The following is a 23,944-nucleotide window of genomic DNA, read 5'->3' on the forward strand; positions in this document are numbered from 1 at the left end:
CTTGGGCGACCCCCACCCCAGCCCAGGGCCCCGCTAGTGCCGCCGGACAGCCGCCTGCCGCCAGGCCCCCTGCCGGAAGCCGAGGATCCGCACCGGAAGAGGTGGTGTCGTCGCCCGGGCAACGCCTCTTCGATTGGCAACAGGGTAGGGAGGCGGGACGAGCTCCAGCCGTCGCTCCGGTAACGGTTCTGGACTGAAGGCGGGGCTACAAGGTGGGCGCGGCCTTCGTGCCTGCGGCCGACGTGGTTGGCTGTGGGGGCGGGGCCCGTAGGGAAAGGGGCGCGGCCACCAAAAGAGCACAGGTCCCTAGCAACGGCGCTCTGGGAACCGTTTGCCTAGCAACGGGAGTACCCTCAAGAGAAGGCCTCATCCAAACCTTGTCCTTCCCATGATGTCACAGATGACTCCAGGTGACCCTGGAGTCTCCCGAAGACTCCCAACATACACCCTCCGGTGTTTCCCACTTACATCTTAAAGTCCCTGACTGGCCACAGCATCTCCAACCATTCCTCCCCACCCTTGATGATCCCGCAAATCCCACTGATCTCCATTGCCTCCATAAAACTCCAAGGACTTCATCTAACCCACTACTGATTAATACTAACACCAAACATCTTCTCCATAACTCCACAATCTTCAACAATCTCACTTGGTCCTCCGACACCCACCAAAATTTTATTGATCCCTGCAATGTCCCCAGTGTCCCAATAATCCACTAGTAACCCAAAATCTCTTCCTGATCCCATCAGCCCTCTGATAGCCAGTGCCCCTCACTTCTTCTGACACCACCCTGCCCCCATCACAGATCTTCCTAGACCCACTTATTCAATCACCTCCCAGATTTCTCACCGGAATGTCCCAGAAGCATCTCACACTCAACAAGTCCTGCAATGAAACTGACATCTTACTCCAAATCCTGCTCCTCTCCTGTGTCCCCATTTTAGGGCTGGCACTGACATCCCCTCCAGTCACCAGGCTGCAGAACTCAGTGTCTCCCTAGACTTCTGCCATTTCCCTTCACTCCCTGATTCCAGTCCCCAAGTCTTTTGCATTCTGTCACCTGAATTCCTCCGTTCCAATCCATTCCTCTGCGCAGCCCTGCTCTAAACTCCTCCTCTCCTGCTTGGGCCCTCCCTGTATCAGCCTTGTCTCTGCTCTCCCAGACTCCTGTCTCACCGCTCTATCTGCCCTCCACTTGGCATCTAGAGAGGTCTTTCTAAAGCATGATAATGATCAGGACCCTGCCCTGTTCAAGGCCCATCTGTGGCCTCCCTAGGGCTCTCAGGACAAAGTTCAGCCCTAGGTAATCTGTTCCTGCCAACCTCTCTTTCCAGCCTCATTTCTCACCACTGACTCCTCACACCATGTCCCAAAAATGAGGTTTGAGAATCCACCCCAACACAACACACTCTCTCTTGCCCTTGGGTCTTTGAATGCCCTGTTTCCTCTGCTTGGAATGCCCTACCACTCTGTTTTTGACCATTTGTGAGCCAGCTCAGGAGCTCTGTCAGTCCTCTGGGCTCCCCTATCTGGGTTGTCATTGCCTAGGGAATGTGTCTGTCTCTCCTGTAGAGTGTGAGCCCCTGGAAAGCAGATCTGGGGCCACTGGGTCGACGTTGTGTTCCCAGCACAGGGCTGGGTTGACCCGGGGCACTTCAATAGTTGTTTGATGGCCAGATGAATGAATAAATGAACAGATGGGAGAGACTATGCCAGGCAATGTCTGTGTTCCTAGCAAAGTGCCACAGTCCTGACTTGGAGGCCATGTCAACACATGCGGTGAACAAATGAATGAGTGACTCGGCTGGAATGCCCTGAGGAAATTTTATTTAGAGCAGCTGCCTACCTCTTCTACCCCTGCCCTCTAGGGGCAGAAAGCAAACCAACAGTGAAAAAAAACCAAGCTAAAACCATGTATGAGGGAAAACTTGCTATCTACCTGCTTGGGGAAGGGGGCTATGGGGCCTCAGTCATCCTGGTCCTCATCCTCATCTTCCTCCTCCTCCTCCTCTTCCTCTTCCTCTTCCTCCGCGGCCGCCAGAGCCTGTTCCTGGGCAGCCTTGAGGGCCTGCTCCTCCTCCACCGTGGGGTCACTCATCTCCATGATCTCCGGGCCGCTGGGGTACTCTTGCTGAACTGGGGCTGGCAGGGACGGGCTGAAATTCTCAGGACTGTACTTGTGGCCCCAGCCGATGTAGATGTTCTCAAACTTCCTGGAGGGGCAGAGAGATGCTGGGAAATCCTCCCTCAAAGACCCCAGCCTGGACTTTTGTTAAAGGTGGGACCCAGCCTAGGCATGGCATGCCTGCAAAGTTATGTGTGGTAGAGTGGAATGTGCCCACCAGGTTTCTCTGTTCATTTGTTCTTTCAGTATTCACTTAGCACCTACTAAGTGTCAGGTCTTGTCTAGAGCCGCACTGTCTAACAGCACATGTAGCTGTTGAGCACCTGAAATGTGGTGAGACTGAAGAACTGAATTTCTAATTTTATCTAATTTTCAAATTTCACTTGTGGATTCTTCTTTGACCCATTGATTATTTAGGACTCTGTGGTTTAATTTCTACATACCTGTGAATTTCCCACATTTCCTTCTTTTACTGATTTCTAATTTCATTCCAGTGTGGTAACAGAAGAAATTTTATATGATCAATCCTTTTAAATTTATTGAGACTTGTTTTATGGCTTAGCATTTGGTCTATCCTGGAGAATGTTCCGTACACACTTGAAAAGAATGTGTGTCCTACTGTTGTTGGAGTGGATTTTATTTAATTTTAATTAATTTTAATTAACTTAAATTTAAACAATAAAACGGATACTTCATTTATTGGAAGACATCTAAGTATGTCTGGGACAACCTGGGTACACGAATCTACTTTTTCAACTGTAAGTGCTGTGAAATCTGAATACAGGTCAAGTATTTCTGGTGAAAATTTAGTACCCGAATTGAGATGTACTGTGAGTGTAAACTTCACCACAGATTCTGAAGACTTAGTATGAAAAAAAGAGTGTAAACTAGCTCATTAATAATTTTTACATTATTGATTTCATGTTGTAATGAGAATGTTTAGGATATTTGGGGTTAAATACATTATTAAAATGAATTTTGCCTGTTTATTTATTATTATTATTATTTTTTTTGTGGTACACGGGCCTCTCACTGTTGTGACCTCACCCATTGCGGAGCACAGGCTCCGGACGCGCAGGCCCAGTGGCCATGGCTCACGGGCCCAGCTGCTCCGCGGCATGTGGGATCTTCCTGGACCGGGGCACGAACCTGCGTCCCCTGCATTGGCAGGCAGACTCTCAACCACTGCACTACCAGGGAAGCCCGCCTGTTTATTTTTATTTCTTGAATGTGCCTACAAGAAAATTTAAAATGACATATGTGGCTCATATTTTGTTTATATTGACCAGCACTGGTCTAGATATGGGAACCTAGCAGTGAACAAATTAGACAAGAATCCCTGCTGTGGTGCCTACATTCTAGAGACAGGAGACTGACAATAAACCAGAGCATAATTGGTTGCATCCCAGGCCCACCAATTCACCTCTCCCCAGAATTTTAATGGGAGAAGGAAAGAGGAGTGGATGGGGGGAAAGGGAGCAGACTAAGAGACAGGGAGAGAGGCGGAGAGTTTGCCACGGGGAGCAGTTTGGATTTGACCTTATTTTCATAGCCTTGCTGTTCCCTCGAGAATCATTTTCCTCTGGGTCTTCCTCGGAGCCTTCAAATACACTGCCTTCCTTGGAAGACCCTGACCTCTGCCAGCCCTGGTTCCTGGGGTCCAGGAACCAGCAGCCTCACCCAGGAGGCTGTGCTTTCTAGGAAGACAGAGTCTTGTGCTCCAACCCAGACCCAGGCGACCAGAACCTGAGCTTTAACCAGAGCCCCTGGTGAGTCCTACCCACTCACAGTTTGGGAAGCTCTGGTCTAGAATGTCCTTCTGCCTGCTTTGCCCCTAGTTACTTCTTTTTTTCCCCCAAAGATTTCCGATCAAGGCTGCTTTTCTCAGCCTTGAATCCTTCCTTGATCCCCTCAAGACGTGACAGGTATGAGCTGTCATTGGTCCCTCCACTCTCCCTAGTGGTACTTCTCTTAGTTTGTAACAGGATATTTCATGGGGGTAAGGGGGTGAGGGAGGGTGAGGCTCGATGTACATCTAACACCTATGCTTCCTCTGCCTGCTCCCAGAGTAGGATCCATATCTGCTTTTTCAACAAAGTACTTGGGGCCCAGCGTACAGCTGGTAAACGGTGACATTCAAGAATCTTTTATAAAGAAAAAAAGTGGCGAGATGGATGCATGGTTGGGTGGTGGATGGGAGGGTGGATGGGTGGTTGGGTAAGTGGGGGTTGGAGGATGGGTGGGTGAGTGCAGCTCCAAGTTTGGATCCTTTGCTTTCAGAGGGATGCTGGCAAGTTAGGGTGTGGCCAGAAGAAGGGCGCTGGCAAAAGCAAGCATACCTCTTCCATGCTTCTGGAGGCGAAAAAGAAATGGTCAAGAATGTGGTTAAATTATCAAGATGATGTAAAATCCCACCTTGACTGTGAAGCATAGCATCGAATACAGTGCAGGCTGTTCACTGGTATGGAAAAGGAAAAGCTATGAAAAACCGTCATGCCATCTGCTGGACAGAGCCGGTAAGTGCACGCCCCGTGGCTGCAGGCTGCGCTCTCTAGTGGCTGAGCGGAAAAGCTGGGATGGTGCCTGGTGAAAAGCTGAGGGACTTGTCTCGAGTGTGTAGCCGAGGTGGGAGGATGTGGGAGTGACTTCCACCTGCCAATCTTTTGGGAACAGCTGGTGGGGGATCCTGGTGGGGAAGATTTGTGCCCTTAGAGAGAAGATCCTTCAGATTGGAAGAACTGTGGAGGAGGCCCAGGGAAGGAGTTAGCTTCCCCAGAGATGAGACTCTGCCCATCGAGGCCACCCCAAAGGGGACATCTGAGTCCTGTCTGGCTCCATGCCTCAGACAGCAGGGAAGCCTGGGCCAAGGGGCCAAGGTATCCACGTTTGAATACTGCACAGGCAGTGTGATCCCTGAGTTAATTCCTTCCCCTTCCGGACCTTCCATTGTTTCATCCCAGGGGCTCACACACTCGGTATGGGATTTCTCATTTTAGCCCTAGTGGGACCCCTGGGAGCTGAGTGAGGAGGTTAGCCCCTGGGGGCTTCCTGAAGGGAGCTGTCCCAATCTCTGCCCACCCTGGTGAGTTGCCCCACCCGGCCTGGCTCTGATGAAGTTGTAGCGGCGCCCTCTGCTGGGAGGCACTAGGAGAAGACCTACTTGCCACTGGCGTAGGCATAGGCCCCTGGCCAGAGATTGGAGCGCATGACAGCCACGGAGTACTGAGGGCTGAGGCTGCAGGACAGGCGGGCGGTCCACGGTGACATGTGCATGATTTCTGTGGGGGAGCAGAAAGCACCAGGGAGGTCAGAGGCTAGGCTGCAGCTCCCCCTGCCCTGCACAGCCCCCTGGAGGGAAGGTAGAGAGGAGGAAGACAGGGAGCAAAGAGGGAGGACAAGGAAGGGCCTGTGGGGCTAACAGCATTGGCTTCAGTGTTTGAACCCTGGCTCTGACCACTCTCTCACTGTGTGGCCCTAGGAAGCCACTACACCTGTCTGAGCCTCAGTGACCGCACCCGGGAAAGGAGGCACTTATCTCACCTCCTTTGTAGGGTGGCAGTGAGCCCTGAGGCCCCGACAGGGGAGCTACTGTGATTCTCCTTCGAGGCTGGCCATCAGTTTGGACCAGGGGTCAGAGGACAGGGCACAGGCTCCAGGCTCATGGAAATCGGGGTCCACATACAGACTCTGTTCGCACGCCCACTCTCAGCCTCTCCTTTCTTCCTTCAGATGCCTGAGATCCCCACCTCAGGAAATTCTTGTCTAGTCTTCCAAAATCCAGCTCAAGTCCTGCCTCTTCTGGGAAGGACTCCCTAGCTATCTCTCCCCCTCCCCAAACCCATATGGGACTCGAAAGACCGTATCTCACCATCTGGACCATTGCCATGTGCCAGACAAGGTTCACAAGATGGACACATTCCTACAACTCCATGGGATGCCCATTTTATAGATGAGAACACAACCAGAGCTCACAGAGGTGCCCCCCACCACCAGTCTCGCTGCCCCTCCCTTTCTCCCAGTCTCCACCAGAGCTGTGTGTGAAGTGAGGGCTTTTACCTGCATCTTCTGAGAGTGGCATCAGCAGCGGGGGCCCGACCTCCTGCTCCGCCTCCTCTATCCACTCATCTGCCTTCTCTTCCTCCTCCCCCAGCTCCTCCTCCTCCTCCTCTGTCTTCTGCAAAGGGTTCACCCAAGTGCAGCGGCCCTGGAGGTGGGGAGGAGGTCAGGTGGTACCCCCAGGGCACAGAGCCCGGCCTGTACTCTGGGAGGAGGTGAAGGACCAGGCAAGGACACTGGGGACGGGTCCTGTTCTCAGGGACCCAGAAGTGGGTAGAAGGACAAGGTTAGTTGCACAGGTAGGAGGTGAGGGGAGAATGGGCTGAGAGCTGCAGCAGTGAGATGGGGACTCCTGCCTCTCTCAGGTTCTGTGGCCTCCATTTGTGCATCCATTCATCCATTCATTTACTGTATATTTAAGGAGCACCTACCAGATACAGGCACTGCTCTCAGCGCTGGATATGTGTCCTTGAGAAAAGAAACCCCCCCATGTCTGCCCTTGTGGAGTTGACATTTGGCAGCCCATATGATCCTCTGTTTGCTCATCTGCGAAATGGGGGTGTCATGGGTGCCTCTCTCATTGGATTGTTGCTGGGTTGCAGGAGGTACTGAAGAGCAATAAATGTTTGTTGAATGAGTGAGTGAACCTAAGTGCAGAGCATGTAGCAGACTTCAGTTTCAGCAACTATGAAATGCGAATGACCATTGTACCGATCTCAGAAGCAGTTATTTGGGTTCAATAAAACATTGTGGAGTCAATGTTTATTGAATAAATGAATGAAAAAAAAGTTCCTAGCACACAGCAGGTGCTGCCTTGAGAGAATAAATAAATGTATGTAAAGTTCAGACACACTAGGCATTCAATAAATGCAGGTCCACCATCTCTTATCCACAATTCCAAAATCTGAAAAGCTTTTTCGAAAACCAAAAGTTTTTTCATAAGTCATTTGGCAGAAACCCTGACCTGAGTGATCAGAAGCTCTTCAGTTCTGCTGCAGAAGTAATGATGCCTTTGAATACAGGCTGCAGCCCCAGCCCCTGCTTGAGATGTTGCATAATATGTAGTATGTGCATTGTGTCACTTTTTTAGTGTGTGTGTCACCTTTATTTTTATTTATGTTTTTAAAGTACTCTTATTTTTGTAACTACTGTTTTTTTGGCCGCACCAGGAGTCTTGTGGGATCTCAGTTCCCCGACCAGGGATCAAACCCAGGCAGCCCCCTCCAGAAGTGAAAGCACCGAGTCCTAACCACTGGACCACCAGGGAATTCCTGTCACCTTTTTAAAATCTGAAAAATTCAGAATTCCAAGGTGCATCTGGCCCCAAAGGTTTCTGACAGGGGACTGTCAACCAATATCTGTTGAATGAATGAAGGAATGGATGAATGAATACTACTGAGCATGATGCCTAGCTGCCGAGCAGGTGCTTGCTGTCTTATTTTGGAGTCACACCTGGTGCTACGACCCGCGGGGAGGCTGGAGTCCGGCCCTCACCTGTGGCAGGATGTGCTGCGTATGATGCACCCAGTTGGCCATAGAGTCCACCAACTCGAGGACCGGGATGCCCTCAAAGTCGGGGTTCTCCTCGTAAGAGTCACGCCGGGCACCGCCCTCCTCCTCCTCGTCGCCCTCCTCCTCGCCGAACTGGTAGAAGCCGAGGGGGCTGATGTGTGTGGCAGCTGAGATGCGGGCGATCTGGGCCCGCAGGTAGTTGGCCTCGTTGCCCGGGAAGGGTGGGTAGCTGATGACCGGCGCATCCAGGAAGCCAGTGAAGAACTTCTTGATCTTGCGGGCCTGCACGATCTGGATCGGCGTGACGTGGGGCAGCCTCACCCACGGCCGGCCCGGCTCGTTGCACACAAAATACACGTACTTGTTGGCGCCGTTTCGGCTCGCTTCCTTGGGGACGACGGGCGGCGGCTTCCACGTGGGCTTGGGGATGACGTCGGTGACCTTCTCCTCGCCCTCGTTGCCCTCCTCCTCGCCGTGCGCCTCCATGACCTCGCCGCCCTCCATCATCTCCTCCACCTCCTCCTCCACCTCCTCCTCGCCCTCCAGGAATTCCACCTCAGCCACCAGGTAGCTGCGACTGAGCCCCAGGATCTTGCCCCAGAAGCGGCAGGTGTGGATGGGCTGCTGCTCCACTAGCTGCTTCAGGGCCATGAAGATGCGGAAGCTCTCGTCTGAGCTCAGGCCCACGCCGGCCTGCTCGAAGTAGAAGGCCTTCTCCATGATGTTGGGCACGGCCATCCTGGCCTGCAGAGGGCGGGGCGGAAGGCAGAGGGAACCAGGCTGAAGTCCTGCTCCCCAGCCTGACTTTTCTAGAGTCTACAGAGTGAAACGACTCTGTAACCCAGTTGCTCATGCCACCGTTTCTGGCCACTGAGATGTAGGGGTAAGTGTGCCAAGGAACGATGAGGCCTAAATTGTACAGCTGATGTAAAAGATTTGGGGACAAGCATCCTGAGGTTTTTCCTAAAGGTATATACTGCATTCCCATTTTCTTACAAGCTCCATTTGTGAACAACACAGTGTTAAAAGGAACAATTATTGTATCCTCTTCCTTTGGCTGCCAGACTGCTTCGTTGTTCACAAATGCCTGAAGTTCTTGTCCACAGGAGGATGATACGTTCCCACCCCCACCCCACTGCATTCAGGAGTGGCCATGTCACTTGTTCTGACCACTTGAAATGGCAGTGAAAGGGACACGGGTCATACCCAGGCAGGAGCTGTAAGAAACAATGTGGGTTTTGCTCTGCCTTCTTTTTCCTGCTCTGCAACTGTGGAAGCCTGTGTTACAGTGGCACTTCCATCACCCTCCAGCTCAAGTGTCTGATAAGCCAAGCCCCCTTGCCAAGCCTGGATGGGCAGGTAGTGTGAGTGAGAAATAAACTGTGTGGTGTTAAGTCACTGAGATTGTTTGGCTGTTTGTTTGGTTTTTTTTAAATGTTTATTTTATTTTATTTTTTGGCTGCATTGGGTCTTCGTTGCTGCATGCGGGCTTTTCTCTGGTTGCAGCGAGCGGGGGCTACTTTTCCTTGTAGTGCGTGGTCTTCTCATTGCGGTGGCTTCTCTTGTTGCGGATCATGGGCTTCAGTAGTTGTGGCTCGCGGGCTCTAGAGCACAGGCTCAGTAGCTGTGGCACACGGGCTTAGTTGCTTCGCGGGATGTGGGATCTTCCCAGACCAGGGTCCAAACCTTTGTCCCCTGCATTGGCAGGCAGATTCTTAACAACTGCACCACCAGGGAAGCCCACGCTGTTTATTATCTCAGCTTGAAACGGCACACCCTGACTGATACTCTATGGGAGGAGAATTGTTATATTGAAAGGGACTCTGGCAGTTGCCCTCAATCTTTTTTTTTTTTTCTTTTTGCCAGGCAGTCCAGCTTGTGGGATCTTAGGTTCCTGACCAGGGATTGAACCCACGCCATGTGCAGTGGAAGTGTGAAGTCCTAACCACTGGACCACCAGGGAATTCCCTGCCCTCAATCTTAAACGCAGTGCAAAACTTGTCTGCCTAGGGGACTTCCCTGGTGGCACAGTGGTTAAGACTCTGCGCTCCCAATGCAGGGGGCCTGAGTTTGATCCCTGGTCAGGGAACTAGATCCCACATGCACGCCACGACCAAGGGTTCACATGCCACAACTAAGGAGCCCACATGCCACAATTAAAGGAGCCGGCGAAGCAACATTTTACTTTTGTTGTGATAAAAAAAAAAAGTCACATTTTACAGATAAAATGTAGAACCCTGAAATACTGACACATTCTCTTATCGTGCACAATGCTGAGGTTCTCTTACGATTCACTTTAAAACTGCAATTAAAAATGTACAAAAAAGAAAAGAAAAAAAATAAAAATAAAAATAAATAAATAAAGGAGCCGGCGAGCCGCAACTAAGGATTCCTGGAGCTGCAATTAAGGAGCCTGCCTGCCACAACTAAGACCCCATGCAACCAAATAAATAAATACACCTTGTCTGCCTAATTGATATTGACACCAGCAACTCGGGGACAGGGTCAAAACTTAATCCCAAGACTCACTGTGCTGCCAGCAGGGAAGATAAGGGAATGAGCATAGAAAACTCTCTTTGGGGTGTGTGCCTGGCCCATGAGCCAATGGCCATCACCCTCTTTCTGGTAATGTCTTCCACCCACTTGGCAATGGAGTGGCCACACCAACCGTGATTAAATGGTATCACCCTGCCTTCTGGCCACTGGTGATTGGAGCAAGTGAGGACAACTGCTCCAAAATGGCAGATCAGGCTCTTCTTCTCTACCTCTGCAATTTGTAACTGGGTGGAGAGAAAGTACATCTGGCGTCTCCCTGCCTAGAAATTACTTCTTTGGGATGGCTGGGTTTAAACCCGGGTTGGTCTGGCTCCAGAGGTCATATTCTTAGTCCCTACTCCTTAATTCCTCTATTAACTGTGGTCAGAATCTTCCTTCCTCTTTCTTTCTCCCAGTTTCCAGGAAGATCTTATCTATGATCTGGGAGAAAAGATTTCCTAGTGGCAACCAGATGAATTAAAAAAAAAAAATTCAGGAAGTGTGGGGCAGCTGTATGCTGCCGTGTGAGGAGGGAGGGGAGAGAGAGTAGAGGGGAGATATGGGTACTGAGATCCCCGAATACCAGCTTGGCCTGGGGCCCAGCTACATTCCTGCCCTTGGGTTCAACGGCAGATGGCACCATCCTCAACCCCCTTCTCCACTGCTTGCCTTCTCCACAGTAACTTTCCCAGCGCCCCTTGCAGTCAAGGGATAATGTGACCCAATCTGGCCAATAAGACACAAGCAGAGGTTTTCTGAGGGGCTCCTGGGAAACTTTTGCTCCCCTGATTGATTGATTGATGTATTTATTTATTTACTTATTTGGGGGGGCCACACTGTATGGCTTGCAGGATCTTAGTTCCCCAAGCAGGGATTGAACCTGTACCTTCAGCAGTGAAAGGGCAGAGTCCTAACCACTGACAATCAGGGAATTCCCTTGCTCCCCTTGTTTAAAAAAATAAAGGGGGAGGGAATTCCCGGGTAGTCCAGTGGTTAGGACTCAGCACTTCCACTGCTGTGGCCTGGGTTCAATCCTTGATTGGGGAACTAATATCCCACAATCCCACAAGCCACATGGCTCAGCCAAAAAAAAGAAGGAAAGAAAAGAAAGAAAGGAAGGAAGGGAGGGGGAGAGAGAGAGAGAGAGAGAGAGAGAGAGAGAGAGAGAGAGAAAGAAAGAAAGAAAGAAGGAAGGAAGGAAGGAAAGGGAAAAAAGGGGGAGACATACAGTGAAGAGCTTCCCCTCTCTTTTGGGGGCGCTGGTGTGGATATGATGTCCGAGGCTGTAGCAGTCATTTTTCAAACATGAAATGACAAACTCAAGGACAAAACATCAACAACGTGATGAAGGCAGAACAGAGGGGAGGAAAGAGCTGGGAGTCTTCAGGATCTCACAGAGACGCTGCCCCAACTCTACTCACTCTTGGCAAAGTGAAGTAATGCAATGTTTTGCTGAACTGCTTGTGCCATTTTAATCAAGCACTTGTAGCCCAAAGTAAGCCTTACTGACTGCCTTGGCCAGAGATAGGATTTAATTTATTTATTTTTCTTATGTTTTGGTCATGCCGCGCGGCATGTGGGATCTTAGTTCCCTGACCAGGGATCTAACCTGAGCCCCCTGCAGTGGAAACGGAGTCTTAACCACTGAACTGCCAGGAAATTCCTCAGAAATAGGATTTATAACCAGGCTTCTATGATGCTGAAAACGGCTTTCTTGGTTTGGGTGGAGTGGAGGGGAGGAATGAGGGAAGAAAGCCCTCAGTGCCCCTTCACTGGGGAGCCAAATTACCAGCCCTAGACTGCTTGCACCTATTAGGTGTGAGAAAAACTATCTCGTCTAAGCCACTTGTCTTCATTTCTGCGACAACTATTTCCTGTCTTAAAGTGATCTGTGTTGCCAAACAAGTACAAGAATAATACTAAAGTTAGTTTAAAACTATGAATGTGAGTATAGTCAGGAACTTTTCAAAACAGAGGTGCAGTGATGGGGAGTCTTATGCTACCAAACAGCCAAACGTGCTATGCAGCGGTTGTACACAACAAGCAGGAGAGTCCCAGAGCAGAAAGCCATCTACAGAGCAAGGCAGAAAACAGAGACTCCAGAAACAGACTGGAGTCCGTATCGGTGTAAATAAATGGTAGAAGTGGCATTTTCAAAGCAGGAGAAAGGATGGATTTTTCCATAAATGCTGTTGGGGATCATGGAAGAAACAGAAATTCTTTGCATTTGGAAGAAATAGAAAATGAGAGAAATGAGAGCCCTTCCTCCCGTCAGACAGAAAAACAAATACAAAATGCTGAATCATGGATTTGAGTCTCTTCCTAGAAGCATGCACAGGCCACAAACGCCCACAATTTTGCCCTTCTACAGACCTCCTCCTATTAAAAACTCCAGCTCAAAAAAAAAAAACCAAAAAACCAAAAACAAAAACAAAAAAACCTCCAGCTCCAAGTTCTAAGGGGGTGGGACTCTAGGGACCAAGCGTTCGAAGAGGGCGGAGCCTCCCTCAGGATTGAATTTTAAGGGGGCGGAGCCTCACGGGCTGTGGAATTCTAAGCGGGTGGAGCCTCTAGAGGCACAGCGTTCTAAGGAGGCGGGGCCGGCAGGGACTTGCGTTAGATAGGGGTGCGACCTGGAGGTGTGGGGGAGGAAGGGTGCAGTTCTAAGGGGGTGCGGCCTCCCAAGGAGAGACTGCTGATCTGAAATTTAAAACCATATTCTCAGGTAAGACTGTTCCTCATGTCTAAGACTTGGATTCCGACCTGCGCTCTGCTCACCCAAGGAAGGGCTCATTCCTTGGCCAGATTGTCGTTTCCAGTTCTCTCACTATCCCACCCCACTGTCGCCAGAATCCTAGAATTTCAGAAGCATAAAACGTGAGCACAGACCAACAGCATCAGCAGAGATGGCAGAGGTGATAGCCCGGGCTTTGGAGAACATGGTCCTGCCTTACCTAGTCCTGTCTTTTCTAGTTTCGAGCCCTCTAAGTCCTTCGTCCACAAATAGGAATAATAAATGGCACTTGCCTTACAAGGTTGTTTCAGGGAGGAAACGAGCCCATGCTCCTAAAACTCTTAGCCGGGGGTGGGGGGGTGCCTAGGAGGTGTCAGAATTATGATAAACAGAGTTCTCAACAAATGTTTCTTAAACGAGTGAAAGAACATTTCAGCCAAATTTTAAGCCGTCGTCCAATGCTGGAAACAGGATCGTGGAATTAAATATTCTGAGGATAGTAGAATGTTCATCAGTCATGGGTGGAAGAGTTCTCAGCGGGTCTCAACTTGCAAAAGGGGAAACTGAGTCCCGGGGATAGGAGGCAAATTCAGTGTTGAGAGACTCCAGGGGTCAGTGGGTTTCACAGAAAACGTCCACAGAGCAGTTATTTGCAGAAAGGAGTAAGGGATGGTAGGAGAAATCAGCCTCCACCTCCATGTGGCGCTGGAGTCAGCTTTCTACAAAGCAGAGCTGTCCAATCTTTCCTCTGCTTCAAACTCTCCCATGGCGCCCCAGTGGTCTCAGGAGAAAGCCCAAGCCCCTTAGCCTGGTGTTCAAGGACCTCTGTGACCTGGTCCCCGCCCCACACTCTGGACTGAAATCGTGTGTGTTTCTGGGTGGTGCTGTGCGCTCCCTCCCCTCCAGGCATTAGCAGGAGCTGTGCCTAAACCCCGGGCCACCACCGCTCTTCCGCCGCACGCCCCTCCCCACCCACCGCCCCTCCCCACCCACCGGTTCACTCACCGCCTCCTCCTCCATCTCCTGTTCGCCCTCACCGCCGCCGCTCCGGCCGAACAGCGCCTTCTGCCTCTCGGCCATCTCGTAGGTGGTCTGCATCTCTGGGTCATCCCGAAGCGTGTCCAACTTGGGGTGGAACCACTCCCACTGAGTGGTGCGGTTCAGCGACTCCAGGAGGAACAAGGGGTCCTCGGGCCGCTGGTTCAGGATCTTGGTCAGCAGGTTCACCAGGTGCTCATACCTGCCTCCGGGAGAGGGGAATGGGCGGTGGGGGGACATCGCTCACTCAGCGTACTGAGCTTGCTGCTGTGTTTCTGGCCCTGTGCCTGGCTCTGGGGACACAGGGAAGAGAAAAGGTCCCTGCCCTGGTGGAGCTGATGGTCTGGTGATGGAGACATATTAACCAAATGTGCAAAATATATAGTGTGTTGGGGGTGGTAATTTATACGGAGACAAATAAAGCAGGGAATGGGGACTGGGAATGCCAGGGATAGGAGATGGTTTACAATTTTAAATAGGGAGGCCAGGGAGGGGGCATACCATGCGAATATTGGAAGGAAGAGTATTTCAGTCAGAGGGAACAGCATATGCATAGGCCCTGAGACATTTTATGAGTCTAACATAACCTTGATACCAAAACTCAAGGAAACTAGGAGAAAGGGAAATTCCATGTCATTCTCATTTAGAAATATAGATGCTGAAATCCTAAGCAAAATATTAGCAAGTGGCATCCAACATCCTCAAAAGGATGACACACCATGATTAAATTTGGCTAATAACAGGAATGCAAGACTGAACTGGTATTAGAAAAACAGGAAAAAAATATAATTCAGCACATTAACATGCTAAAGGAGATATGTAAGATCACCTCAATAGGTGCAGAGAAACTGATAACATTCAACACCCATTCATGATTTTTAAAAACCTAGCAAACTAGGAATAGAATGTAATATTTTATAATCTTATAAAGGGGAGCCACAAGTAACCTGCAGCACACACCAAACGTAATGGTAGAAGACTGAATATTTCTCCTATGAGATTGGAAATGAAGATGCCTTCTTTCACCACTTCTATATAATACTGCACTGGAGGTCCCAGCCAATGCAATCCGACACGAAAAAGGTAAAAGAATCAGAAAGGAAGAAGCAAAACTGTCATGGTTTGCAGATGATATGGTTGAGCATGGAGTGCAAAGGCCTTGAGCTGAGGGTGTGCCTGGCATGTGGGAGGAACACTGAGGAGGTCTGGAGTAGGGCGAGGAAGAGGGGTTGTGGCGGGAAAGGAGGCCGGAGTGATAACAGTATCATCATGGCTTCCAATCACCCGAGTCAGGCACTGTGCTGGGCACCTGAGAGCAACGTTGAATTCTCGCCACAATCACACATCTGAGGAACAATTACGATCCCCACTCTCCAGATGAGGAAACTGAGGCTTAAGAAAAGTTGAGGTCATGAGGTCACACAGCGGTAACACAGCCAGGATTAAAAACCAGGTTGGCCTGATTTCAAAACATGTATGTCTAGCCCTCTTCAGTGTGCAAACCCTTTGGCAGCAGTCCTGGGTGTGGTGGAGGGCCATCACTGAATTGGGAAGGGTAAAGAGGAGTGAGACTTTGGCCAGGGCTTTACAATAAGGGACCTTGAAGCTCCTGAGGGCTGGGTACTATCAGGGAAGAGATGGAGGTTAATTTTGACTAGATTTTAGGATCTGAGGTAGGAGCTGACTAAAGATGAAGTTTGGAGAGGGAGAAGGGGCTGAATCATATAGGGCCTTGAAGGCTGTTACGAGGAGCCTGAACCTTCTCCTGAGGGCACTGGTGAGCCACAGCAGGCTCGGAGAGGAGGAGGAATGGGAGTCAGCTTTGTGCTTTAGCAAGACCTGTTACTTCAAACTCTTCTTCTCTCACTTCCTCTCTTCCTCCCTTGGTTCCAGTCACGCCAGCCTCCTTGCTGTTCCTCAAACACGGCAACCTTCAAAGCCTTGAAGCTCACTGTGTTCTATATCTGGACAACTCTTCCTCCAATTACCTGCAAGATGCTCTCCCTTACCTCCTTCAGGTCCCTGATCAAGTGCCACTTCCTCAGAGAGGCCTTCCCTGACCTCACACTATTTAATATCCCCTCCTTATCCCCCTTACTCTGCCTTATTGCTCACCTTAGCTCTTATCATCACCTTATACATTATATTTATTGTCTACTCTCCCACTAGAGTGTCAGCTTCATGAGGATGTGATGGGGGCTGAGAGGTGTGTTACGACTGCAGCTAAGTGGCCTTGGCAAGTGCCTTCCTCAGGCAGGAAACTTTAGTGGATAAAAGGGCCTCAGGAGCCAAATCACTTGTGTTGAAATCCTGGCTCTGCCACATCTAGCTGTGTTATTTTGGATATGGGACCTAATTCCTCTGTGTCTGTTTCCTCTCTTGTAAAATAGGAACAAAAGATGTACTAATCTCAGCCATGAGAACCAGATGTTTCTGTGTGAAGCGCTGGCACAGTGTCTGGTAAGTAAATGCTAGCTATCATTAGTATTTATTCCCCGACTCCTAAGCTGAGTTAGAGGCCCCCAGAGTGGTCGCTGGTTCTCAGTGAGGAGCAATCTCGTCTGAGACCCCAGGCCTGAGGCAGGGCCTTGCCTGGGGCTTCTCCCTGCCTGGGCCCCTCCCTCTCCCCACTCCGGGGCCCCCTTCTCACAGGCTGAGGTCGCAATTGACGCTGGTCTGCAGCAGGTAGGCCTTGGCGTTCTGCACGGCCAGCTCTCGAGGTTCTGGCTCAGGCACCTCCATATTGAAGGGCATGAAGCCCAGCTCAGAGGGCGAGAACTGGAGCGCAGGGTCATCCCGTAGGTAGGGCCCATGCTGGGTGTCCTGGCTGAACTGCAGGTCTTCTCTCTGGTACCTGGTGTACTGGCCCAAGAGGTCAGCCCGGGGCTCCTGGTAGGCAGACTCCACTTGCTGGAACAGGTTGCCTTCACCCTGCTGTAGCTGCTGCAGCATTAGGCTGGCGTTGTGGCTGGCCTGGAGCCTGCCTTCACTCGGGTAAGTTTGGGGCTGTACCTCTGAGGGAAAGCCCGTATTCAGGGAAGGGTATTCAATGCTCCCCCGCTGGGCTTCCTCGGCCTGAAAAATAAAGTTCTCACTTGGGGTCAGACTGGCCCCTTGTGACCAGCCCCGGTTGATCTGGCTCGACACCATCTCCCGACTGCCGCGCAGGATCTGAGCGTCGAGCGGTATCTGCTGCACCTCTTCAGGGACAGTGGGCTGGGGCCTAGTGTGTTCCCGACTGCGCCGCCGCTCGGAGACCTGGGAATTCCTACGGCTGGAGGTCGGCTGAGGAGGGGGCTCAGGGTCGGGGGGTAGGTCTCCCATAGTTCAAAGGGATCGCAGATTTCTAGGAGGAAGGCTTGCAGATAGGCAGGCCAGACCAGTCGCCCGGCTTGTGTGTGTTCGGCAGCCGCTACGCCAGCGGTGCCGGTTTCTAACGAGGGAGGGGGCGGTCCGTTACCAAGGGAGGGCGCACGCGGAGACGCTGGGGCCAAGCAGCTGGTTCCCGCGCAGGCGCAACGGCACGCCAGAAGGGCTCCCAGTTTTCCAGGGAGCTCCTGGGCACGCCCACTAGCTTCTGCACAGTTCCACAGCTGACACGGAGGCAGAGAAGAGACTGCACCCTTGCCCCACACCAGCGATCTTTTTAATTTTTAAAGGCAAAGCACCGCCGGCAAGCCCCTCCCAGGCCTCCCTGAGCTCCCAGTCCCACTCCCCTTCCCCACCAAGCCCCGTCAGCTGTTCCCCTTGGTCTCGGGTTCCCCGGCTTCCTCAGCAGTGGGGCTGGGAGTCTTCACGGTGTCTTCTCCGGCAGGGGTGAGGGTCTGGGGGCTCCGCTCTTCCTTTGAAATCAATCCGCCCGCTGCAGCTTCCTGGTGACAGGAAAATGGGGAGTGGTCAAAGACAGCGTGGTCCCACCTCCAGTATTTCTTCAGGCCGTACCCTTTCTGCACCCTCCCCGCCTTGGGCACTCGGCACACACACTTAACCCCAGGCCCCTGATCTTTCTCGTCCTCTGTTGCTCTGAGGTTGTCAGCCCTACCTTAGGTAGGGGTCCCTCAAGACTAGAGTCCAGCAGTGCAGCTTCAGTCAGCCCCGAGTCATCATCCATGCTGATGAAGATGGCCGGGGTCTCACACTCAGGCCCCTCCTCCCGGAAGTCAATGGCTTCCTCCGGCTGGGGAGGGCCTGGCCGGGCCGAGGAAGAGGACAACGACGAGGAAGATGAGGAGGGGGCTCCCACTCCCCCAGGCTTCAGCTTCTGTTCCTCCTCCAGCTGCCGCTTTAAGGCCTTCTCCTGGGCCAGCCGCAGGCCGATGAGGTCTTGAGGGGGGCGGGGGGCCGGGGGCGGTGCCAGGGCCAGGGGCTCTAAGTCATCCTGGGGGTGCGGAGGGATACACAAAAGCTCAGGGACAGGTGGGACCTAGGCTGCTCTCATGAGGTTGGTGGGAAAGAAGGCAGAAACCATCCTAAGGAAGACAGCAGACTGGGCATAGGGAGTAAGGGGCAGCCGTCTCTCCACCCCCAGTTCCTTTCAGTAGAAGCCTCGGCAGAGAGATGGCTGGAGTGGGTAGGAGGAGGGGACGGGGCCTTTCTGGCTTGGGGAGGGGGCTGCAGGCCCTCACCTCTTCCAGCGGCCCGGCAGGTGCTTCCTTAGTCTCTGGCTCTTGCTTGCCGCTGGCCTCCAGGATGGTCATGATGGAGTTGGGGATGTGTGCTTGCTAGGGGAAGAGCAGGATGGGGGCGCTGCGGACAGCTCTGACCCAGAGACACCCCACCTCACCCAGATCCTTGGTGTCCTTGACCCACAGAGGCCCAGACCTTCAGGGCAGTACAGGGCTCCCCTCTGCCCATCCCACCCAGTCCCCCAGGGCTGGACCCATGGGGCACCCACCCCACACCCTGGGGTACCTGGTGGGGGGTGAAGGAACGGACGTGGGCCAGCAGGGGCTCCCGGAGCTCCGGGCACTTGTCAAAGACGGCACCCAGCTGCTGGGGTGGGAGCTGCAGGATGACCTGGAAGCTCTGGGGCTTGGTGCGTTGACAGCACTTGATGAAGCCCTCCCACACCTTGGGATACTTCCACACCTGGACCAGGCAGGGAGGGAGCAGTCATCAGGGGGCCTGCAGGCAGCCAGCCACCCCAGAAGCTGGGAGAAAGACCTTGCCAAGATGGCACCGCCTCATTTCATTCACAGCAGCCTCTAGAGGGCGAAATTAGCCCTGCAAAACCTACAAGGCCCAGGTGCGGGGACTTGTCCAGGGTCACACAGGTACGGCGCCAAGGGACAGAACCAACATCTGAACCCAGGTCTGTCTGAATCTGCACTTAACCCCTAAGCCAGATGTTGCAAAGTAGCAACCTGTGGCCTAAATCCAGTCTGAAGGCTTGTGTATGGGGTTTGTTTTTTTGTTTCATCATGGTATTTCTAAAAACAATTTCTAGCTCCTCCTGAAAAACGGGACCATCTTTCAGCCCTAGTACGCATCCTGGCTGGGTGCACAATGGTGGGGGACAAGGGGCGGCCATACCTGTCCTGGGACGTGCACCCCCTGAAGCCTTCTGCTTGCTCCTACCACCCAACAGCCCTCACTCATCACGTTGCCACCCTATACCTGTCTGACTCAGTGACCCCTAAAAGGTTGTATTGTCTCAGCAGAGGGCAGGGCAAAGAAGCTGGCTGTCTTGGTAGAGCTTACTCTCTGCATCATGGCTCCCTTGGGGTAGGGGCCAAGCAGGCTGGAAAAGCCTGGGGTTTTGCCTCAAGTCTGTCTGTAGTGTGTCCTGCTGCAGTCCCCTGCTTGGCAGACTGGGGTAGTCAGGGGTGGGTTACCTGCTTCATGATGAGGCGGGAAAGGATGTTCATGACGAAGCCCCCCAGGCGGGGGTACATGGTCAGGGACTGGATGACGGTCCTCATGAGCAGCATGGGCAGGGGGCTCTGCTCCATCAGCTGCTGCATCACCACGGCCAGCACCTCCGACGTGTACACGTTCCGCTCCGCAAAGCACAGGTTGGTGGCTGTGAGGAGGCGGAGAGTGGGCCTGTCCCCTTTGCCCAGCTGCCCCCTGGGAAGTGGGAGCCCCACCCCTTAGAGAACCTCAGCCCCATTATCTGCCCGTGTGAGGGGAGACCCAGCCCTGACTTCCTGAAGCTCCAGGCAAGACAGACTTCCCCCACCCAGCAGAAGGTCTCCTTCTAAGGGGACACTGTGGCCTGGTCCTTGGAAAGCCTGGGAGCTGGGTCTAAGGGAAAAGACACTTCCATCTCCTAGAAGCCCCACTGGGCAGAGTGGGAAGACTTTGGCCCTCTCTCTTTGGGGACAACCCCCAGAAAGGGTGAGGTGAGAAAGATATATTGCCAACCCCTGGGGACCTATTCTGGCTTGGTGTGGCATGGCACTTCCACCCCTACTGGAGAGGGAAACAGCTTTAACTTCCATAAGTAATCCCATAGGAGACAGAAGAGATGGTCTCCACCAGCAGGCTGGTCAAGAGATTGCCCACTCTCAACCCAGTGCATGAGGGCTTGTGCTGGTGCTCAGGTGTTACCAGGTGTAGGATTACGTGGAGGGCACGGTCCACAGAGTAATGAGAGAGGGGTGAGAGGAGGATGTCTGGGCATACGATGAGCTCCCCAGCTCAGCACCCAGTGCCAGGAAGGGCCCAAGGAGGGCTGGTACAACACAAGCACCCACGAAGGCAGGCAGACCAGGGCAGGCCCTGGGGTCTGTTCCCCCAGGAGTGGGTTGTGGTACCCCAAAGTCAGTGGTGCTCAGATCCATTGTGTTAATGGGGGAGACTCCAGGAACTGCCTCTGAAACCCTTCTTCCCCAAACACCACTTGCCATGTGAGTCTGTCAACCAGGAAGTTTTTATTGAGCTAGAAGAGACCCCCAATACTTGAGAGGCTAATGGAGAACAGGGGTGGGTGCCTATAAAGAATGGGGGGTGGGGGGCTCCTATAAGGAAAAGGGGGAGGATGGAGGCATTACAGGTAGGGAGGAGGTTGGAGGCAGGGTAGTGAGGATATCTAGGCTGAAAGAGCAGAAGGGACAGTAGACGGTGAACAAAATGCAAGAGGACCTGTCAGAACCCGAGGCTGTTCCTCCTCCTCCCTTCTAGGTAGCTGCTGGCTTCTGCCTGCTCTGCCTAAAAGCCTCCAAAATCAACCCTCTTCCCTCTCCTCCCCCTCAGCTACACCCCAGCCTCCTCCTGGGCCTCTCACCCACCCTCTAATCCACCCTCCATACAGCAGCCTGAGGGGTCTTTCAAAAGCTCAACCTGACCCTGTACCTCCCACAGGCCCTTAAGTGAGCAAGTCCAAACGTGAATTGTGGCCTATGAGAGACCCTGTGTGGGCAGGGCCTACACGGTTATAGCCTGACCTCATCTCTTGACCAAGCCCCCTCCCCCAAACCGCCAGATCCAGCCAGGGTGCGCTCTGCAGTTCCAGAACCAGGCCACGCTAGCATCTCTCTTGGCCTCTGCAAACGTTCTTCCTTTCTCTGGGATCATCTTCTCTCCTGTTACCTCACCCCTATTCATCCTTCTGTGGCCTCAGCTCAGGTGTCCCCTCCTCCAGGAAGCCCCCCGTAACATCCCATACAAGGGAGAGTCAGTGGCCGCTCTGGGCCCCGTCCCAGTCCTGTTCATTTTAGACTGTTACTCTGGGGATGGCCTGTGAGCCCCAGCAGGGCAAGGCCAGGACTGTCCCCATCCCTGTTGTATCCTCAGCACTGCCCAGCAAAGGACTGAGCAGAGGTGCTCAGTGAGTTTTCTTAATCACTGAACCAGTCCACTGGACAGGTCCAGTTGTAGAAAAACTCACCAGAGAAAAAGGGTGGTTTAAGGGGAGAGTGAATGCCAGGAATGACTGCTTATACTGCTAGGCACTGGGGATTCCACTGGGGCCCAGAACAGGACTAGACTTTGTACTGGACTTTGGATCTGGAGCTTACAGTCAAGTAGGGTTACTAGTGCAACTGAGAAAAGCACTGGTGCCTGGGCAGAGAAGCGTGCTCTGGGAACTGACTGGACTGCATGCTGGGGATGAACAGCCGGTAGGGTGACCAGGTGAAGGGTTGCCAAGAGCTCACCAATATAGAGGCTCCGTGTGGGCCTGGGTTTGTAGGAAGAAACACGTGGGGTTCTAAAGGCCAGGACTTGCTGACATCTCCAGGGCCTGGTCGCTGGCTTCGTGTGTGACCTGTGCTAAAACCCTTTTTCTCTCTGGGCCTTGGTTCCCATGTATAAGATCAGAGACTAAATCTGGGTCCATGAATGGGCTTTAGTGAGGTGGCGGGGTGGGCGGGGCCTACACGGTTACCACCTGACCGCACCTCTTGACCAGGCCCCCTCCCCCAAACCACCAGACCCAGCCAGGGTCAGCTCTGCAGTTCCAGAATCAGGCCATACTAGCATAATCCGAACCCCTCAAATTGTACACAAAATCATGTGAGGGCACCGTCCTTGGGAATGGGCTCGTAACTTTCCAGAGACCATCTAAGGGGCCAGGGCATGTAAAAAGACTACTCCTGGAGTCTCAGCTTTGAGACACTTTTCACTTTACTGCTTCCACTAGAGGCCTTAGTTCCTTCTCCGTTGTAACGTGTTTAAAATTTTCATAAGCTCCTCTCTTGACCTAAAAGTTTGAGAGAATTCACTGAGGAAGACTAGGAAATAAGTCACTGAAGAAGCTACTTAAGGCTAGACATGAAACTAAGTGGCAAGGAGGGAAAAACCCCTCCCCGCTTTTAAAGGAGAGAGGAGGAAGCAAAGGACAGTTGTCTTCCGAGAAGAGCAGGGGACAGTAAGCGCTTCCACCTCTGGGCGAAAGCATGGCTTCTGGACCAGGAACCTCTTTCAGGGAGGAAGTGGAAGGGAGCACTGGGGAGAGCTGAGGGAGAGAGATTGTCCCACAGGAGGCAGCCCTGGGACCCAGGATGCCATGTGCAGGAGGAACCAGCAGGACCGGGTTTCCAACTCAGATCCACCCAACTTCAGATTCTGTTTTTTTTGCACTATACCACTTAGCTTCTATGTGGCCCTGAGCAAGTTACTTAACCTCTCTGGAACTTCCGTTTCGTCTACAAAACGGAAGTCAGCATACTTACCAGGTAAAGAGTGGTGTGGATTGGCAGGCAGGCCTGTAAGGTGCTGAGGAAAGCCTGGCTCAGAGTAAGTGCTAGGTAAACAGTGACAGCAGCTATTATGAAACTGCTAACTGTGGTGAGCCCACCAGGTTGCCACCAACTCCCCTGCCCTGGAGGCACACTCTCCGGTCTCAACTGGAGACCAGACTAGACTCCTGGTCCAACAACTGCCCTGGTGCACTCTGTCTGCTCTGCCGGCTGTGCATCTGCCCAGCTTGGCCAAGGGCTCTGCTTAGTTTCTCAGGCTGGTGCTGGGAGGGAGGGGCTCCCCACCCATCCTGAGGACTACTGTGTGTCAGTGCACAGTGGGTGCATCAGTTCCTTAGGTGGGGAGAGGGAGAAAGGAAGGACAGAAGGGGGGAGGGAGGGAAAGGAACGAGGGTGGGTGTCCGGAGCTCTGAGATGGGGCTGCAGGTGGCATAATCTCCGACTTGGCAGATTCCAGCAGGGGCACGTGGGCGACTGGGTTCTTCCCCAGGTCCGAAGTGGCCAGACCACTCAAGGGGGTTTGGGGGGAACGCCTCACCTTTGATGATGGACTTCATGTCACACTTCGAGGAGTCGATGTTGTGTAATGCGATGAGAAGCTCTCCAGGGTTCAGGGGGGACAAGGCTGAGTTCCCTTCACCTGCAGCAGGTGGGAGTGGCGGGGAGGTGGAGGAGACAGTATGGAGGCCTAAGAAACAGGTCCAAGTCCCCCAAATTGGGGGGAGCGGCGAATGAAGACAGGCACCCTCTGGGATTAGGGGTACAAAGGGCTAAAGTAGTGGAAGAAGGAGACTGAGAACG

General features: G+C 52.6%; 2 protein-coding genes across 2 annotated transcripts in view; both read right to left on the bottom strand.

The window, feature by feature from the left end:
• Positions 1-1,966: 1,966 nt before the first annotated feature.
• RSPH6A (radial spoke head 6 homolog A) lies at positions 1,967-17,324 on the bottom strand (the record flags this gene model as incomplete). Its single annotated transcript, XM_079722933.1, has 6 exons — positions 1,967-2,213; positions 5,286-5,403; positions 6,182-6,329; positions 7,676-8,437; positions 13,968-14,202; positions 16,651-17,324. 6 exons carry the CDS (start codon positions 17,322-17,324, stop codon positions 1,967-1,969), a joined length of 2,184 nt encoding a protein of 727 aa, XP_079579059.1.
• Positions 17,325-17,624: 300 nt separating this feature from the next.
• SYMPK (symplekin scaffold protein) overlaps positions 17,625-23,944 on the bottom strand; it is a gene marked incomplete at its 5' end in the record, with an annotated part of 31,868 nt that continues 25,548 nt past the window's right edge. The window contains 6 exons of the mRNA XM_079724439.1: positions 17,625-17,872; positions 18,043-18,378; positions 18,626-18,721; positions 18,912-19,088; positions 19,835-20,022; positions 23,682-23,783. Coding sequence (XP_079580565.1) covers positions 17,735-17,872; positions 18,043-18,378; positions 18,626-18,721; positions 18,912-19,088; positions 19,835-20,022; positions 23,682-23,783 — 1,037 coding nt within the window. The 3' untranslated portion in view covers positions 17,625-17,734. The remainder of the gene's footprint in view (positions 17,873-18,042; positions 18,379-18,625; positions 18,722-18,911; positions 19,089-19,834; positions 20,023-23,681; positions 23,784-23,944) is intronic.

This window comes from Hyperoodon ampullatus (assembly GCF_949752795.1).
Source record: "Hyperoodon ampullatus genome assembly, chromosome: 18".
Taxonomy (NCBI): domain Eukaryota; kingdom Metazoa; phylum Chordata; class Mammalia; order Artiodactyla; family Ziphiidae; genus Hyperoodon; species Hyperoodon ampullatus.